Source organism: Taeniopygia guttata, chromosome 11 (genome assembly GCF_048771995.1).
Source record: "Taeniopygia guttata chromosome 11, bTaeGut7.mat, whole genome shotgun sequence".
In the NCBI taxonomy this organism is placed as follows: Eukaryota; Metazoa; Chordata; class Aves; order Passeriformes; family Estrildidae; genus Taeniopygia; species Taeniopygia guttata.
Genome location: NC_133036.1, coordinates 16,156,956 through 16,176,215, shown reverse-complemented (window position 1 = coordinate 16,176,215; position 19,260 = coordinate 16,156,956). Strand labels below are relative to the sequence as shown.

The 19,260-nt window shown below is 40.5% G+C and overlaps 1 protein-coding gene across 1 annotated transcript in view; it reads left to right on the top strand.

Annotated features, from left to right (window-relative positions):
* VAT1L (vesicle amine transport 1 like) overlaps positions 1-19,260 on the top strand; it is a 54,993-nt gene that overhangs the window by 9,429 nt on the left and 26,304 nt on the right. Inside the window, exons 3-7 of the mRNA XM_002186961.7 lie at positions 664-879; positions 11,178-11,320; positions 13,464-13,567; positions 14,399-14,454; positions 16,123-16,317. Of these exons, the coding sequence (XP_002186997.5) occupies positions 664-879; positions 11,178-11,320; positions 13,464-13,567; positions 14,399-14,454; positions 16,123-16,317 (714 nt within the window). The remainder of the gene's footprint in view (positions 1-663; positions 880-11,177; positions 11,321-13,463; positions 13,568-14,398; positions 14,455-16,122; positions 16,318-19,260) is intronic.

Sequence of the window (19,260 nt, the reverse complement as noted above, 5' to 3'; positions counted from 1 at the left end):
GGGTACAAATGGTGTTATCTTCTGAATGTGAGCTTTTGCAGCCTTTTCATGTGCTCCATCTACCAGAGCACAAGCCCTTCCCTTATCAATCCACAGAGAGGAAGAGCAGTTCTAAATTAGTGTGAGGACTAAGAAAACAAAGTGAAAATTATCCTGGGTATAATTGTCTTTATTCCATGCTTCTCATTAATATAATTACAACCTTTCCCCCTCATCTCTTTCTCTTTAGCAAAATTTCTGGTTATTGCTAAGAATGCTGTTTTTGTTGTTTACATTTACATTTGTTGTTTGGAAGCTGTGTTAGCAAAAGATAATCTGTATTAGTGATGATAGAAGACTGCTCTATCAGAGAAGAGTGGAGAAAAAAAAAAAAAGGAAGAGATGGCTTTAACTTTTTTGGGTGGTTTTTTTTTGTGGTTTTTTTTTTGTGTTTTTTTTGTTTTGTTTTGTTTTGGTTTTTTTGGGTTTTTTTTTTTGTTAACATTAGAAATGGTAAAAGCTGAACAGCTTAATTGCTGTTTTTCCAAAGATGTGGAGCACTATTTCCCTCCTAGTCAGCCAGTGACCCACACCTTGAACAGGAGACTTGCAGGTCTCACAGGTTGCTCTCTACAGTCTCAACTGCAGTCAGATCCTCAGTGTTGTTTTCTTCCCTGTTTGTAGATTGGAGACAGAGTCATGGCTTTTGTAAACTACAATGCCTGGGCTGAAGTTGTGTGTACCCCAGTAGAATTTGTCTACAGGATCCCAGATGACATGAATTTTTCCGAAGCTGCTGCCTTTCCCATGAACTTTGTAACTGCCTACATGATGCTCTTTGAGGTTGCTAACCTGAGAGAAGGCATGTCTGTGCTGGTTCACTCAGCAGGAGGTGGGGTGGTAAGTTGGAACTTTATTCCTTTCCTGAGACTGAGTGACTGAAAGTCTGATGTGTCTTCATTCCTGAAATGAGCCAGAATCTGCAGTTTGGTGTGATACTCTCTGTGTGAGGGATTGCACTGGGAGGAACTGCATCTGTTTTACCATCAAAATGCTGATGTGAATGGTTGGCAGGGGCTTTTGGTGAAATAAAAATGTTGTGGCTCTAGACCCTGTGAAAAAATCTCATGGAAAAACCCATAATTGGTTGTCAGCAGATCAACTGTTGTCTCAAATATTGCATTCCTGAACTTACACATGTTGTACTTCTGTGTTAAAGAAGGGTGTAGTGAAAGCAATAAATAAGCTCCCTGCAAAAGGTATTTGTATGTAATCATAATCCTCTTTATAGTAAATGTCCCTCTTGGAATACTCCTGCACATATAAGGTGTGAGTGTGTGTGGTGCTTTCACTGTGAAAGATTTTCTTTTCTCCTTTTTGTAGAGGGATTGAAAGCAGTGAAAAGTTCTCATGTGAGCCCTGAGGAAAAGGTACAAATTGGAAATTATAGCCAGTGGTGGCTGCTGCATGTTGGAGTTTGGATCATTCCTAAGGAGGCATTGTGTGGCATGGGCAAAGGATGAATTTGTGAGAATATCAGGCCACACAGTGAAATAAAGAGGCAGAAATTTGTGTCACCAGTTCCTTGAAGTATCTTTGAGGAAAATCTCAATCTTTTGGAAAGTATTAAAGTTTTGTGCAAAATACTGCGATATTGACTGGGGAGCTTGTTTACATTTGAAATTATGCAATCCTTTTTCATATGGCAGATCTTATGAGCTGAGACCATTAGCAGATAGCAGCCTTTGAAACTGGAGTACCTTTTCTGTGTTCTTGTTATGCTTTATTTATGCTAAATTAATGTTCTGTTTTCTGCTGAGGTCTGGTGGGCAGCCCCAAACACTCTGTCCTTAATTCTGCACCCTTAGCCCTTCTTTCAGGTTCTCATATAAATGAAGGCTGTAATCACAGGAATAAATTCATGAGTTCCCTGCAGAAGGTATTTTTAGCCAACCATAATCCCACTGGCAGTGAAGGGTCAGTCCTGTTGGAATACTGGTGTAAATGAATGGAATTTATAATCGTATTATGCTCCAGCACAGTACGGCCCAGAGTGTTATGGCTGACTATTGTTCTGTAGTGTTAAATCTCTTCCTCTGGAATTCAGGGCTGCTAAAGCAACATGAGGCCACACATTCAGGGGAATATTCTACAGGAATCAAAGTCTCAGTTGTAGCTCTATTTGCCCACCTGGCACTGTTCAGACCCTGTGCAGGCTGAGCATACAGAATTAGCCCCAGAGCAATCCCTGCACGTACCTGTGTACCTAGAGAAGTTGAACCCCTCTTCCTTTTTCCGATTCCTGTGTTTCTTTCTCTTTCTGTTCTCAGCCACTTCTGTTATTTCCTCCTTCTTTTCCTGAAGGACTGGTAATGCTCTGTTAATGTCAGTTCTCACATCTCTTCTGCTCTAGTGCCCAGCCTCTGTGCTGGGTGTTCCTGGAAGGAGCTGCTGGCTTCCTCTCTCATCCCAGCTGTTCAATGGGCAGCTTTTGGCTGGTCCTCTGCTGTGACTGCTCAAACCTTCTCTGAGAGAAGCTAAAGGAAGCATGGGTCCTGCTTGGCTGCCAGGAGAACGAGGAGAAATCAGATCCATCACTTGCTAAGTAGTTAAACAAAGCAGAGTTTCCAAGGGGAAGGCCAGCCATGCAGGAAGAGCAGGCAGGGATGGAGTGCTGTGCAGGATCCAGGAGGGCTGTAAGTAAGAGGGAGACAGGGCTGGCCAGCCTGCAAGCCAGGATGCTGATCACTGTCCCAGGGGAGAGGGCCTCACACAGCCCCTTGTTTCCTGTAAGGGAAGAGCATGGAGAGCAAAATTGGAAATTTTTGCATTGCTTGATAGGTTTTCCAGGTAATATATCACTCTGAAGATCTGTGGATTTTTTTTCTTTCTGCTAAGCAGACATAAAGATTTCAGAGGGGTCTGTGTTACTCCAATAATCTGTCTGTTAATCCTTCGAAAAATCTGACAGTTTCAGATTGAACACATAATTCTCACAAAGGTCTTTGTTAATGGACAGAAAACTGGCACTGAAGCTGCTATAGAAAGGGTTATCTTTGTGCTGTTGCTTTAATAGATAGAATGCCCTTCCCCACTTTCAGCAAGTGGGAAATCTGTCCAGTTTATTTCTAAATGTCAGAGAAATTCCAAAACACTTTAATGAGACAATAGGCTCCATGTGGGACTAGAAGTTTCTAATTGTTCATTTCTCATTATGCAAGATCATTATTTTAGCTGCTTCAGGCAGTTTATGAAAGAGAACTTGTTGCTGCAAAAATGTTTGTTAGGTTCTTTGTTCTGGCTACTCAGTCTTCTTTAGAAGGATCTTGCAGCTTTTTCAATAAGTGGTGACAGGGAAAATTCTCTAGGGCCTTTACTCTTGTGTATTATCTCAATTTATTTATGTGGCCTTCTTTTGTTGATACTTTTGGTAGGGAGGTAACTATAGCAGTTGTCTTCCCATCTGTGCCTGGACTGTGATTAGTAGGTTTAATGTCTGACAGGATGCTTTAGATAAGTCAGTTTATTCATTCCAGAAGTTCCAGGGGACATCAGAAGATTAGGGAGAGAGAAAAGGAAACATACCAAGATGACTTGTCTTGAAAAGGTCTCACACACCTGTCTCTGTGTTACAGACTTGAATAATGCTCCATGTACCACATGAGTGCCTTCCCTGCCACCCACTCCCTGGACAGGTCAGGGCATTGTGCCAGCTTCCCTGTCATGGGAGGAGATGTGGCCACTTGTAGGGAAGCACCTGAACCAGGGGACAAGAGGACACTCACAAACTCTGCTTCTGACCCTTGGGATATTGCACCCTTCCCTCGGAGGAGGAGGAGCTGCTGTGCTTACAAGGGGGATTGAAGGGAGAGATGATATTTGGTTTTCACAGAGCCAGCTTGTTGATTTTGAGTGCTTGGAAAAGGGTCTGCTTTGGCTTTCCTGTCCTTTTTTTCCTCCTGGGGATGGGGGCAGTTAAGAGAGAGCAACTCTCAGCTCTCACCCTGGGGAGGGAAGGAGGCTGAAGATATTTCAGGAGCCTTCTCAGAAAGCACAGAACAGGCTCACAGTTGCATTCCATGATTCCCTCAGGCTCTGACAAGAGATGAACACTTTTCAAGTCCTGCTGCTGACTAACATCTAACAGAGTTGCCATTTGCTCCCCTTTCCAGCCTCTGCTTGGCAGGATGCTTAGAACTTCTGATTAAATGTTAAATTGGGTAGCAGGGCAGTTCAGTAATTAACAAAAAATAGAATTGTCTAATACAAATACAGTTTAAATGCTTGAAGCTACAGAAATGTTCAAGTGCCCTTCTGAACTGATTGCTAAATCAGGGAGAAAACCAGCTAACACTAAACATCATAAATAGGCATTAATGCTCAAAATAATGACTTTGCAAGAACATATGGCTTACTGTAGGACATATATTGGTCTACCTTAACTGTAAAACACTGCAATTTATGTTTGAAATGACTGTAAGAAAATGGAAGAGTAGCTCCCTTCACAAATACACTCCCACATCTCTTTAAAGTGAAGCAAAGTGACGACTGAAGAAAATACCCCGAGAAAAATGAGCACCCTGCTGGGACTGGTCTGCTCTAAGAGGGAATTAGTTCTTTAAAACAAAGACTCTTAAGTCAGTGCATTCAGTGCAAATCACAGCACAGGCTTGTATGAGATTATAAAGTTTTGCTCACAATTATTAATGTAAACTGTTGAATTTGTATAAATACAGAACTATTGTAGTAAAAAAAAAAATTGAAAAAAGCATTATGGTTTTCTCCTTGAGGTTCAATAAATCCAGTCTGTGATATCTACCTGGAAAATTAATTCCTCCAGGGCTTTATATTTGAGAGAGCCATTATGTCCATTTGCTTGTTTGTTTGTTCTTCATGTACTTCCTATTCTGAATATTTAGAGCACAAAGCTGTGTTTTTTTACCAAGATTTTGTAAACACCAGTCTCATCACTTAACTCCTCAGACTCAAGACAGAATTATCAGCCAATTCTTCAGCATTTTGATCTTGTAGATACTAAAAATAAGCTGTCTTCCATGCAGGAGCATTGATTGCTTCTCCTGAAGCTGTTGTCTGACCTTCCCTTTCAGGCTCAGCAGCAAAGGAAGTGCAAGCAGAGTAAGTTACAGAAGCAGTTCTCATGTTTGAATTTGAAGGGTAAATCTGACTTGGCAACAGATTTAGGCCATCCTGGCAGGATTTGTTACTGCTTGGCAGGAGACCTCTTTTTTATTGTGTCTCCCCTGCATACATTGCAAATATTTGAGGATGTGTTCCCAGCTGAATCACTGAAGTGGTGATATTTTATCTGACAAAGAACTGGCATTTCATAGTGAATCTAGTCACCTGCTATCACAAACAGCATATAGGAACCCTTTCAAAAGAATGATCTAGTTTCTTCCTAAAAAAATACCTAAATGTTTATCTATTCAGATTCTTTCCCTCTGTCTTACCAGTGAAAAACTTTTCCAGACTTTATTCATGGCCAGTAAATGTATTTTTGTTCTTCTACACTTAATGTATCTTTTATTTAATAGTATTATCCATTAATTAATATTAGGTCTTGGGACACTTCTTTTTAATCTTTTTGGTAGGATATATATGTTTATAGCTACAACAAGCTCAGCATGAAATCTCTCCTTGGCCTGTATTTTTCAGGCTGAAGGCAGGTTTGTTTGCTCACACCTTGTTTTTCTAAGGTTAGATATCTGTTTCCTGGGTCATCCTCCAGGCAGATCCTGCTCCAGGCAGATGTGGATGTGTTTCCTGAGCTCTGAGCTGGTTGGGAGTAAGATGGTAGGAAAGTCAGATCCTGTTAAAACAGATCTCAGAGCATTCCTGATCCTTTTAAATACATTCCTGATCCTTTTAAATACTGTATGAGTAGGCTGCACTTAGCAGGGAGGAGGACATGAAACAGCACTCCTGTGTTTAAGTCAGAACTCCTTGAATGTGAGTAATTAGAATTGACTCTTTTCCTGTGCTGGGAATGGCCACCACACTGTGCATTAATCTATATATATCCAGCCCACTTTGCTGACACCTTCACCTGGTACCAGGGCTGCACTTGCTATTTTCACATTAGCAGTTGATGGCTGGTCTGCATTTGATGAAGTGCTTTCCTCTTGTTTCATCTCCAGCAGCCAAGGAAGGGGATAAAGCAGCTCCCACGCTGTGTCACCACGTCTGGGCTGCTGTAAGTGCCCAGCTGTAGAAGCCAGGCAGGGACTGGAGGCTGGTAAATGCTTCTGAAGCAATGGCTGTGCTCCCTCAGCAGCACCAGAGAGCCCTGGTGCCACGGCCCAGCCCATTTCCAGACTCTGCCTCAGAGCACAAGCTGCTCATCAAACACAAAGCCCAGAGAGCCGTGCACAGACAGCAATTTCCCTGGCCAAAGCAAGCTGCAGCCTTGGAAGGCCCTTTCTTTCTGCCTCTTGCAGCCCTGCCCTCCCCAGAGGACGTGTCCTGTCCCCAGGTCACCTGCAGAGCCAGGTCACAGGCAGTGCTCAGCTCTCCCCTGGCTCTTCTGCCTTTCCAGGTGGAGTTTGTTTCCCCTGGCAGAGTTTTGCTCGGGCAGCTCCACTGAGCTGCAGTGGATTTGTGGCAGATCCAGATTCAGCCCTGAGTTTTTGATGCAGCTCAGCTGCACAATTTTGCAGCGGTAGGAAAAACACACCCTGCTAATTGTTGCAGAAAATGTCTTGAGGGTGAGAGAGATCATTATCCCAGGGTCACTCTCCCTCTCCCTCCACTCCAAAACTCATTTGTGGTGCGCTGAGAGTAGCAGATGCTGCCTTATGCTTGTCCAATAATCACATTTTAGTTTGTCCACTCTGCAATGTTCACCCAGTGTTTGGTTTCCAATTTCCTCTGCTGTAATTGGGAAATGGCACCTTCAGGAGATGAAATGTTGTGTATCAGACTTCACCTAACAGCAGAGAAGAGTTCTCCTGATTCCACAAGATCAGTAGATGATTCCCTTTGCAGTTTTCTTGCTGTGTTTGAGTACTTCACAGCACCTTCAGGTATGCTTAGGTGGAATCAAAGTATTTTGGAACTTGGATTCTTCTCACATCCAGTTCCAGACAAGTTTCTTGTGCAAGATTAAGTCTGAATGCTATTTTAAAAAATGCTGTAGTACCTTTGGGCTCTAGAAATATATCATGGAAATGGTAATTCTTTACTGCTGCAGTTTTGCAGGGTGGTATCTTTTACATGGTTTATTCTCTCCTGCTATCAGGCTGCCCTCCATTTACAAAATAACAAAAAAGATGCTTTCTTATTTGGATTCTGCCCTACACCTGCTATAATTCAGTGTGCAGCTGGCACGTCAGGCTGGCTGCATTAGGTGAGACCCTTTTGGAAAGCCACTCACTTGTACACCTTATTTATATTTCATCCAGCATTAAGTTTGTGTTAACAAGGTAATTAGATTAGTAAGTTTCATTCTATTCATGCTTTCTATATTGATTTTTAAATGTCAATGACTTTTTTTCTTTGTAATCATTGAAATGCACTAAACAGTCTATTTCATTGTTACTTCCTAGAAAACTACTTTTCCATTCTTTTAGGTGATTATCTTGGTATGAGAAGTTTCCAATCCTGCAGGCTTAGAATTGAGTTTTAAAGCAATGGAATGTGAAGAATTTTTTTTCCCTGGATCTAAAACTACTGTAAGGCTAGGAATTTTTATTAATTTCTGTAATAATCCTATGTGTAGATTAGGTCCAACATACTGGTTTTATGAATTCACAGGATGTCTTGAAAAGGAATCCATCAAGCAGACTGTGAAGCTGTGGAGATACATCCAGCATTAGCAGACATCCTTCATTCCACAAGCTATTAATTTCTTTAATCTAAGCTACTCAATCCAAGCTATTAATTTCTCTAAGGTTTCACCACATGATGTTCTGCCTCACTGGGAGTGTTCAAAAAATGTGTGGATGTGGCACTTCAGGATGACTTAGCGATAAAACATGGTGATGGTGCTGAGTTGGTGGCTGGACTTGATGGTCTTGGAGGTCTTTTCCATCCAGAATGACTCTATGCTTCTGTGACAAGTAGTAGATAAAATACATGAGTATATTAAAGGAGATTAATTCCTTTAAGGGAATGTTGTGTAACCATGTCTATCCCTTCAGTGCTTCGCCTGATTTCTTTTCTATTCCCAAAGACTGCTAAATTCCCTTAAAGGTAACATTAATTGTCCAAGTGATCACTATTTTTTGCCATTAAAACTTACTGGTTTTCCTAGGTTCAGAAAGCAAGAATCTGGTCAGTACTTCTATGTAGAAATTGGCATTGTATATGAAAAAAATTAGACGTGTGAAGGATATTTTTCAAGCCATGCTTGTGTAATTTAGCACCCTCTTGGAAGGTTTTGGAGTTGATGCGCTATTTCTGCTAAGGTGGTTCTTGCTTCCAAAGCCAGAGAGGCTGGTAGCAGAGTTGATGTGGTTTTGCCTGGGCAGGGAGGAGACAGAAAAACCTCTTGTCCCTTTTGCCACAGAGCAGTTGGCAGGATCCCAGAGCCAGGGGAGGGCTGGTGTGCCCGTGGTGGAGCAGGGGCACAGGAGCCAGCACAGACACCTCTGCTGCCCTGGGAGGTGGATGCTGCTCCTGCAGCAGCAGAACCCTTTGTGGATGCTTCAGCTGAGATGTTCTGAACACTGGTCTCAGTATTTGCAGTTAAAATGTGTAACCTGTTGAATAGTGGCAGCTAATCCAGAAGCAGCTGCATGATTTGAGGGATTAGAAAGGAGATTTAAGAGTGACTTACATAGCCACAATGCTGTTTTAGAGCTTAGCTGAATTCCACAGAAATTAGGGAAATGGTTGAGTTGATAGGTTGAGTTCAGTTCTGTTTTGATGGGGAAAGTATGAAAAGTCCAATATCAGCCTTTGTTCCTAGATTTCTGACAGAGCTACTTAAAAAAAACTTTGCATGGAAATAAGAATCTACTTCAAATGAAGATTTCAGAAAACTGTAGAAGAGTGTTTTGTGGAATTCCTTCAAGTACTTCATCCAATTATAAAAGTATTGGTCAAATGAGTCAGTTGTAGGCTTCAAATACCTACAGAAAGCTGGAAGGTATTCCCAGCTGATCTGGGATTTAAGATAAACTTATCTCTGGGGGGAAGGAGAGGTGTACTAAGGAGTTTGAGTCAAGAGGAAAATAGGTTATTCCCATCCCGATGTTTTTGTGCATTTCCCCTATTCATCTGATTGTCAATTTGTTAAAAGTTAATCATCTTCTGAAGGATAAAAATCAACACGCTTTTTTCTTGAATCTTTGACCTTTTAAACATTCAGTGGTTTTGATTTAGGATATATTCATTAGTCCTTCTCTGCCCAAGTTAGATTGAAAATGCAGAAAACTAATTAGAGAATAGATCAATAATGTCAGAATTTCATTCAACTACCATGCATTATAAAATACTGATTTATCTAAATCACTGTAGGTGCTGGGTTTCTGCAAGATGCAGAGAGTGAGAAAAGAGGATTGCTTATGAAAATCACTAAGAAAAAACAGCTACAAAATCCCCATTTTTTTAATTGTAGTTTTATCTTACATTATTTGTGGAGGCTAAAATCTGGGAAGGGTTTAGAATTATGAGATGGTAAGTATTAGAGAAATGAAATATGAGAATAGTGAAACATTTTCTGTTTCCTGCAAACATTACATCTTTCAAGATGAGACCCTTCAGGAATGGATTTTCCTATGATTTTTGAGAGATTAGGGATTCCAACCCAGGAAAATTATAGATAATTTTAAAAAGAAAAGGTAATTTTGAATTTGGAGTTGGATTTACCATGCCAGGAGTAAGCATCGTTCCCTGTGAGCTTCTCTGAGCTGCTGGACAAGCTGTTCAATCTGCTGTGGTGTTCCATCCCTCATCTGCAAAACAGGAATGAGAATGATCCCTTCTCTTGCTCTCTTTTCTGTGTCTGATTGTCTAAAGGATCTCCTAAGCTGTGCCTTGCTGAGCAGGCATTTACTGACTAACCCAGCAGGAAACCACTCTGAAATTCCTGGGTGCCACCATGTATAAGTAATAACCTTGCCCTCTCTGGTGATGCTCAGCTTGGAGTTACATTCAGCAGAATACATGAGGATGCCAAGACCTCCAGGATATGCAGGGTTAGCTAATTATCCTGCTCTAAATAAAACCCAAGTACTAATTACTGGGATGTGCAACTAATAATGAGGGTTTCTGGTTGGAGTGAACAGAAATATGTGTGTCCCTGGGTGATTTTACTAGTCATGCATACAGTTTACAAGTGACAATCTTTAGGTGGTAGATGTAAGTAAGAGTCTGCTGAATTCCAGCTGACAGTTATTTTGGAATGGCAGTGCCATTTTTTTAACTTGTGGGTATATCCATGTAACTGTGCTGGCTCCAGTGCAATAATATGGTAGCAAGAGGAGGTGGGGTGTGGCTACCAAAAGTCTGGTTTCCTTTTGTTAGTAAAGAGTAAAAACAAAACCTAGGGTCCTAGGAGGATGACCTTTTAGGATGGTTTTTGAAATCTAGATGGCTCAGCTGTTAAGCTTCCCTTCTCCCAGCCTCATGAAATCAGAGGTTAAAATTCAGTAAATTCTGGGGCCCAAAACTGGAAGCTCAAAGTACAGACACCTGATTGCACAAATTCTTCAATGCCCCAAGTGCTACCTAAGGCTGGCATAGCATCTGATGGGCCCCACTGGGTTCCTGCCCAGACCAGGAGGAAGAATGATTTTCCTGGACGTGCTCTAGGCTGTTTTATCCCCTTTGCTGATGATCAGTTTTGAGCTTGGGGCCCTCCTTCAGCAGACCTCTCTTAGAGTGACTGGGAGCTATTCCTGCATTTTGACTATCAGTAATAACCATAGTTATTAATAAGAGGTAAAACAGATTTTTTTTATTATGCAGCACTTGTTACATCAACTTGCTGTCTCCCACTGAAACCTTAAGGAGACATGATCCTACTGTATTGACTGCTTTGTTTTCAGAATATCCTGGTGATTTAGGTGTGTTTTTTCTTGTGGCTGAACCGCATTTCAGTGGAAATAAACTAGTTTGGGAAGTGCTTGCACATGCTTGGTCTCGGGTTTTGCTGTGTCAGGAGTCAATGGGCAGCTGCAAACTCTGTCAACCAATTTCCGTGTCAGTGAACTAACATCATTATGTGTTTGCAGGGTCAAGCTGTTGCTCAGCTCTGTTCAACCATTCCCAATGTTACTGTTTTTGGAACAGCTTCATCTTTCAAACATGAAGCAATCAAAAACTCGGTAACTCACCTGTTTGACAGGAATGCAGACTATGTTCAAGAAGTAAAAAGGTAATCTTGTGTTTTCCTGAGTCAGGTCTGTATAGTATTTGGCAAAATACTATGAAAGGCACCAGGCTGATCATATTTATGGGAAGATACTCCATTAGTGGATTTGGGAGCTGTAGTTTATTCCAGTTATTCCATCTGTCCACTAGGGAAAGGATAGCAAGCATCTCCCTATGTCTTGATAAGCAACATGAAATTTTTCAATCCCTGTCCCTGTTTGGACATCTCTTGTGAGCGAAGTAAATTAAGTGAAAGAAACTAAAGGTCTTAACAGAAGGATGTGATTTGCCTTCATTTGCATATGTACTGGCTCACTGTAATGCACCAAATAAGATTTTTTTTTCAGTGGATTTGTAAGGTATCCAGGTTTTGGAGTTTTGTGGTGTGCTTTTATCTGCCTGGGTTTTTATCCTCTGCCAGGGATTGATATCAGAGCAAATGATGTCTGCTTTAATTTCAGATCCTTAGATTTTGTTTGTTTGCATTCAGATTAAAATCACCCTGTTGCCTTTTGAAGTCATCATGTGTGTTTCTGTTTATGTGCTTTCAAACACTTTGTTTTTCAGTTTGTCTAACTGTTGATACTGGTGTTGGTGGAGGTGGCAGAACTTCTCTCTGGGCTGTTAGCACTGCAGGCAGGTATTGCAGGAGAAATCAGGGTGGGTACAAGAGATAAAAAAACATGGGTGTAACAAGATAGTTTCTGCTTCTGTCCTTGCACAGAGATGTTTAATATCAGCTCGGTGAATTGTCCTCATTGCAAGGCAGAACTGGCACCCTGTAGGATGTGCCAGTATTCTGATTTGTTACTCAGATCCCTCCATTTTCCCTTTGCATTGAAAAGGTTTTTAATAAACCTACAGCAGTAATTCTGAGAATGCTGTTTTGACAAATTGTCTCTTGGCAGCAGCAGTGAGGGGAATGGTGTGGTTGTTTGTTTTGATGGATATTAGCTGTGTACTGTGTTCTGCTTAAAATGTTCATTTGTTACAAGTCTGTGAGCAGAAAAGGAGGGAGCTGTGATGGAGAAAGGACAGTGGTAGGAACCTGCTTCTTTGCAGGTCACTGCAGCATTCATCAGGGAGAAAACTGAAAAAACAGCAAAACCAAAGCAACCACCAATGACTCCAAGCAAATGAAAAAAAAATCCCAAAAAAATCCGTAAGAGAGGTTATGAATGTGGAAATGTTTATAGGGGATGAGGAATCAGTTCAACCAGGGAAGCCACCAAAAGCAGTTTCATTGTAAAATTCTTGTTCCTTTACAGTGGAGGCTCATCCAGTGGCCTGAATAGAAGCAATTTCTTGCCCCAAATGTGGCAGCAGTACCAAGGAGTGAAGTTGCCTGGTTTTGCTGCTGTTTGTAACCAATGGATGTCTGGGTCTCACCTTTGTTTTGTGAGGAAGCAGAAGATGCATTACAAGCCATAAATCTTCTCCTCTCCCCTAAATCAGGATATTCAGTGTACTTTTTTTTCTTCTTCAGCATCATATTGACATTGCATTGACAGAGCTGTTTGAAAGTTACAAATATTCAAACTGTTTATTAAAACAGTACAAAATGGCCTAATTGTAACCCTTGTGCTGGATTTCTAGCTCTTGGTGACTTCTCTTGATACTTGACTTAAGTCTTAGCTGATATCTAGTTGATAAAGTATCTGAAGAAGAAGACTCTGTAAATAACTTTACAAATAATTCTGTCTGAAAATAAATTAAGAAGATCTGTTTCCTTACAAATTCAGAAAAATAATATTAGATGTGAATAAGAAAAATATCCTTTTACTCTATAATATTCCCAAAACAAGCATTCTCTAATATTTGCATTCAATCAAAAAAGAACTTTTTATCTGTTGCCTGTCTTTTCATAATATAATTTTACTGAAAGCCCTGAAAAAGGAGAAACAATATGGTTTCCCCCTCTGTAATGCCTAAGAGGCGTGGGTTGATTAGCCTGAAAAACTTGCATTGTGCCACTGAATGAGTCTGAAATATATTTTGATGAGGGTAAAGTTTTCACATTGTCAAAGTCTCAGCCTTAAGAGTCCTTTCTAAAGTACCTGGAAAATGTTAGTAGTTTGTTAACAACCAGCCTGACCAGCCAGCCATGTGTATATTACTGCGAAGTAAGAGATTTTTCTTTGTTTTAGAATCTCAGCAGATGGAGTAGATATTGTTTTGGACTGTCTTTGTGGAGAAAATACTGGGAAAGGCCTCAGTCTTCTCAAACCACTTGGGACTTACATTTTATATGGTGAGTGGGAAAAAGCAGGTACACATTTCAAAACTAAAGCTTTCCAGAGCTTAAAAGCATCCATGCCCCTTCTTCCAGAGCTGGAGATTGACATGCTATGCTTGCTCAGTTTGATCATTTCCAATCAAGAGTTTTAGTGAAGCTGACCATGAACTAAATTATTGATAAATAAATAATACAAAAAAAAATATTTTTTAAATATTTAGAAAAGTAAATCCAAAATTGAAAGTGAACCTACATTACAGATTGTTAAACATAATTGGGTGATACAGGCGAAGCGTGGGAGAAAGTTTGGATTTCTCATTCTGGGAATCATTGTGTGGCCAAGGAAACTGCAATGTAGTTTTTGTGAGAGAGAAGCTTTAAGGACAATTTCAGGAAGGATGCTCTTGGTTTTGACATGACTTTGAGGAATCCAACCCAGGCTTCTGTTCACAAATTTCCACTCCTGTTTGTGGACTGCTCCTCACATGAGCAGACACATCTCCCCTGCTGCTGTGCCAGGCTGCCCTGCTGTTTGGGGAATTCTGCTCCTGTTGGAGGGCACAGCTGAAAGGTTTGCTGCATTTATGGGATGTCCAACAGAACCTAACCTGTCTCTGACAATTTGATTGATTGTCAGTGTCATCTTGGAGTTCCTGTAAGCCTGGAGGGCTTGGTTGCCTTGGCCTCTTTGTTGTTTTTTATTCTCAAAGTATTTCTACTAATCTCTTTTAAACCTGGGCATGTTTTTTTCTTAAATATGAATCATAGAGATGACTTTCCATGTACTAAATGGTCTGCTGTTGCTTGTAATAATAGGTTTTGTGTGAATGTGTTCATCTTTTACAGGTTCATCTAACATGGTTACTGGGGAGACAAAAAGCTTCTTCAGTTTTGCAAAATCAGTAAGTGTCTCTGTGATGATGCTCTTTCCTCTGACTTTGGTCTTTTCTGTAGCATTTTCATCTTCATCATTTTCATTTGTCTCTGCTGAGTTGTTACTTCTGATGTTGTGGTTTTGTGCCGTGTTTTCTTCTGACAGCACAGCTGGACCAGAATTGGATTTGTGTGCATTTCATGCTGCCATTGAAATTGTCTGTGGGACATAGATCTCTTACACAGCTAAGTTTAGACTGCATTATTTATTTACTTGTGGCAAAATATCACATCCATGGATATGATTAACTGTACCCTGAAGGTTCCTTGTATCTGAAAACAGTCAGGACCATGCAGTGAATTAAAGGAGATATATCTCTTAAATGTGTCCAGTCATTTCCAGCTGTTCGGAATTTTGTTTCATACAGAAAAACATTTTCCAGTTCTCCATGTTCAAGTGACATCAAAAAGATGATGATGTGGCATTTGCTCCTAAATGATGATGTCAACAAATTCAAAGTTCAAATGTTTTTTTTTCCAGCTTACTACAACAACAGAAATCTTTGCAGAAATCCTAGAGTTAAAAAATAGGACAAATGAGTCACATAAACTGACAGTAAGAAATAAGTTAACCAAGAGTGAAGGTGATTCTTTCATACAGGAAAAACATAGGGAAAAGTCTTTTCTGAACATCTGTCCTATGATCTTTTTGCCAAATCTCATTTACAGCTTCCAGCAACACCCCCTTCCCAGGAGGAATTGGCTTCAAAAGTGTAGCTGGAAACAAGATAAGTCAGAGACTGTAGCAAGGAGCTGTTCTTTGCCTCCTACATTGTCTTAATTGTTGTGGTGGGAGGATCCTTGTTATTGTCACACACTTGTGACCAAAATCAAGATAATCTTTGCTATGCAGCTTTTTACTGGTAATGTAAGAATATCCAGGTGCATATAATGTGTAGGGTGGGTTGGTCCAATGAAATAAATTTGAACTGAAGTCTTTTTTAGATGCTATTGGTATTTATTAATGGAATAAATATTAATAAATTGAATGAATAAAAAATACAAATTTTGGATACAACTATAACTAGTTTCTTTATGTGATTGTGCTGCAAAATTAACTCATCAAAATTGTATGAAAATTCTAATTAAAAATTTACCCATTCAAATGAAATTTGCAGGGAAGTGGCATCTCTCACTCTCAATGATGCTCTTGGGCTAAATGAAATAAAATCCTTTCATCAGACACTATGAGGTGTGCTCGAGTGTCATAAACATAATAATGGATGTAAAGTGACTGGCAGCTGATAGGCAGTGCCTGGTTCCCTTGGATTTGAGCAGTCATGGCTGGGAGTTGGCAGTGAACATCTGGGCACTTCAGTGGTGTCAGGAGATAGCAGCAGAGCAGAGGGGGGAAGGAAAGCCAAACTCCTTCCTGCCACACCCTCTTAAAAGCCCAGATGTCTACACCATCCTTCTCACACCCTGACCTCCTCCAACACAAGTTTGTGTGTTATTTCTGCTTGTCAGTCTTTCTTTCCTCATCCTTAAATCAAATCCTTGCTGCTTCTCTTGGCTGTTGCTTCAGGCCTGGCAGAGGAGTAATTCATCACATCTGTACACACAGCTTGTTTGTGAACTTCCCTGTGCATTTCTTGAAAAATGTTTTTCTAACCATGCTGTTGTGTATTGATTTCCAGTGGTGGCAGGTTGAGAAAGTAAATCCTATCAAGCTGTATGAGGAGAACAAAGTCATTGCTGGATTTTCCCTGTTGAATCTACTTTTCAAACAGAATCGAGGTGGCCTGATCAAAGGTGTGATGGACAAACTCCTAAATCTATATAACAGTAAGAAGATCAAGCCTGTGGTTGATTCATTATGGGCTTTGGAAGAGGTAGGAGTCCTCATTTTGAAATTCCTGAAAAATATGTACTTTTAGAGGTAAAACCATATTTAAAGATGTTTTCTAGTTATTGTGTTTTGCTTTTTAGTTTGTGCCTAAGTTGTCTCTAGAGCCCCTGCTATTTGTAAAATCCAAGATCCAGAGTTATCCACATATTTTTCCACTAAGTATATATATGTATGGAAAATGCTAATAATAAATGTGTTTTTTCAGTCTTAGATAACTTTCTTTTTCCTAAGTGCATGAAACACTAAGTGACTAACAAGTGCAGAGTGAAATGCAAACAACGGAATTGAAAACAAGTTAGATTTTTTCCCTCAGAATGCATTTTAATACACAAGCTTTAGTTTCAGTGCCACAGTTGTGCTAGCAAGCCGCAGAAGTTTGCAGGTTTTCTGGCAGTTATTGAAAACGTGTCCAAGACAAAGAAATCAGAACTCACTTTAAATGTAAGTTGCAGTTGTGGACTGTGGATTTCTTGTGCTTATTTTTTTAATTCCTCTAATTCCTCAGCTCTCCTTAAAGATATGCAAAGAAACTAAACTGCTCACAGCCTGGGCAGTTACAAACCCCTTGTTCAAAGTGCTGTTTGAGACATTTTTAGTTAAGATGCTGGTGAAGGAAGAGAAGTATTTTTGGAGGTGTGAACAGACATTACCATATGAAAAAACAACACAATTATTGAGCACCACCAGATTAATGCTCATGGTTTATGTGTCTGGGAAGTGCACTGAGCCTGGCACATCACTCAGGATGTGTGTCTGTGACAGCTCTGCTGAGTGGGGTTGTGTCTGTAGTGTTTTATTTCTTGTTCAGAGGTGCTGCAACAAAATCCTGTCTGTGTTTGAACACAGTAGGTGGTGTTACCATGAGGGAGTAGTCACCAGCACCAGGCTCAGTCCATGAGTAGTGCAGTATTTTATTAAGATTGTGGCTGGCCTGGGAGCTGTTTCCTGAGCCCAACGTGCCTGTGCTGTCCCTGCAAGTGCCCCAGTGCATCTCAAGGTGCCACTTCATGTGGGCTCCTCTGTAGTAACAGCTTCCCCAGGATCCCCCTTCTTTCCCTCTGAAAGGTCTGCCTGAGGCCACAGTGTCACCAGCAGCACCCAGGGACACCTTGGCTGTCCCAGCTGGGGACACCAAGGCTTGGCATCCCCCTGCTCCAGGAATGGCAGATGTTGTGATAAATAACAGCTGCTCAGGCAAGACAAAATCCTCTGCTACTGCCTGAAAGGGAGAGCCCTTTGCTGAGAAGTATGAACTAGAAGTGGGATCAGATTTATGGTTTTGATGTATCTTTTTGAATTTAATTATTAAGTAAGGTTATGAAGGAGCTTAAAAATTTAAGTGGCACAGGTCTCTAGACAGGCATTATGCAATTTCTTTGTTCCTGTAAAATACATACTGTTCATGTACTGGTGAGTAAGAGAAGGATAATTAAAACAGTAACAATAGCTTAAACAATTCTTGATTGAGGACATGCCATAACATGAAAAATTACACATGGCAGGCAGATCTCAATAGTCAACATGATGGGAATTTGCTGGGAGACTTCTGTTTGATAACATTTCATCTAACATTTGGCAGTAGTATGCACCATCCCCACCAGTAGATTGTGATATGTGTAAATACATCTGTTGTAAAGCACAGTCTCGAAAACTCCAGCTCATTTGTCACACCTGCTGGCTTTCCATGAGCTGTCTGGGAATTGGCAGAGGAAGTGTCTGGCTGTACCTTAAGGGATATGGTAGTGCAAGAGTTGTTTATTTGATTGCAAAGTATTACTGAAATATTACTCATCCAGGGCATTATCGTTTTTGGAGTATATTTTGTGGGCATGAAAATAACATAGGGCTGACTCTCAAATTTATATGATACACAGAGAATGTGTCATAGCTGAGGAGTAAATGGAACTGAAGAAAGGGTGTATTTCTGTTCTGTTCTGGTAGGTTTTTATTTTTGATTCCAGAGCTTGAACATCACCTTTCAGAGGTGGACATCTGATTGTTTTTCACTTCCTGTTGGGTAAGCTTGGTGAGCTCCAAATGTCCACTTTCATTTGACCTCTCCCAGTAGATTTTATTAAAGACTAAACCAATATATGACCAGCTTTTACCAGGTTTCCTAAGGAAACTTCCCGACCCATAAGAGCATTGAGAATGTGCATTAACTAGAGAGTGGCAGACAGTTGGACTCCCTACATGGCATTTGAAAATGAATGGCTGATTAGTTTTCTGTGAAGGAATATTGCTTTTTCCAGAACCTCATGGGGGAATTCATGTGTCCTCTGTCTAGCATTTTTACCCTAGAGATTATCTTGAATGCAGTCAGAGACATTCAAAATGAAAATATTGTAAGAAAAATTCTCAAAGGAGCCTTCATCATGGGACACCTTTCCAAATGCTTTATTTTAAATACCTGAATGCATCATCACATACATAATAGGTTTGATCTCTGTATGAAAGGCATATCCCCAGCACATCCCTTCAGCTCACTTTATTCACTCTGCATCTCCATTTGTTTTCATGTATTCCTTTGTGAAAATGTCAATTCACAAGTTAATGCAGACTTCTCTAAAGCCAACATGGAAGACACCTGGTTTTGTTTCAAAGCTGTATTACAGTACAAATGCTGCTCTTTTCAGTCCTGTATCAGTTTCCATCCACGTATCAGAACAGAGGACAAGGAGTTATATCCACAGTGGTGTTCCCCTTTGCTGCTCAAGGCTGGTTTCCTTGCATGATGACCCCAAAACTGAGGGCTTTATGTTCCAGTGCATGTCAGAACAGCCAGAGACAGGCTTTGTGTCAGTTTTCATGGGTCTTCATGAAGTGTAAAAAAAATACTTCATTCTTCTAAAAGCTTGGTATTGTTCTTTGAACAGCATTTATTTCTTAATAATTTCTGCAGGAGCACACGGTTTGAATTTTAAAG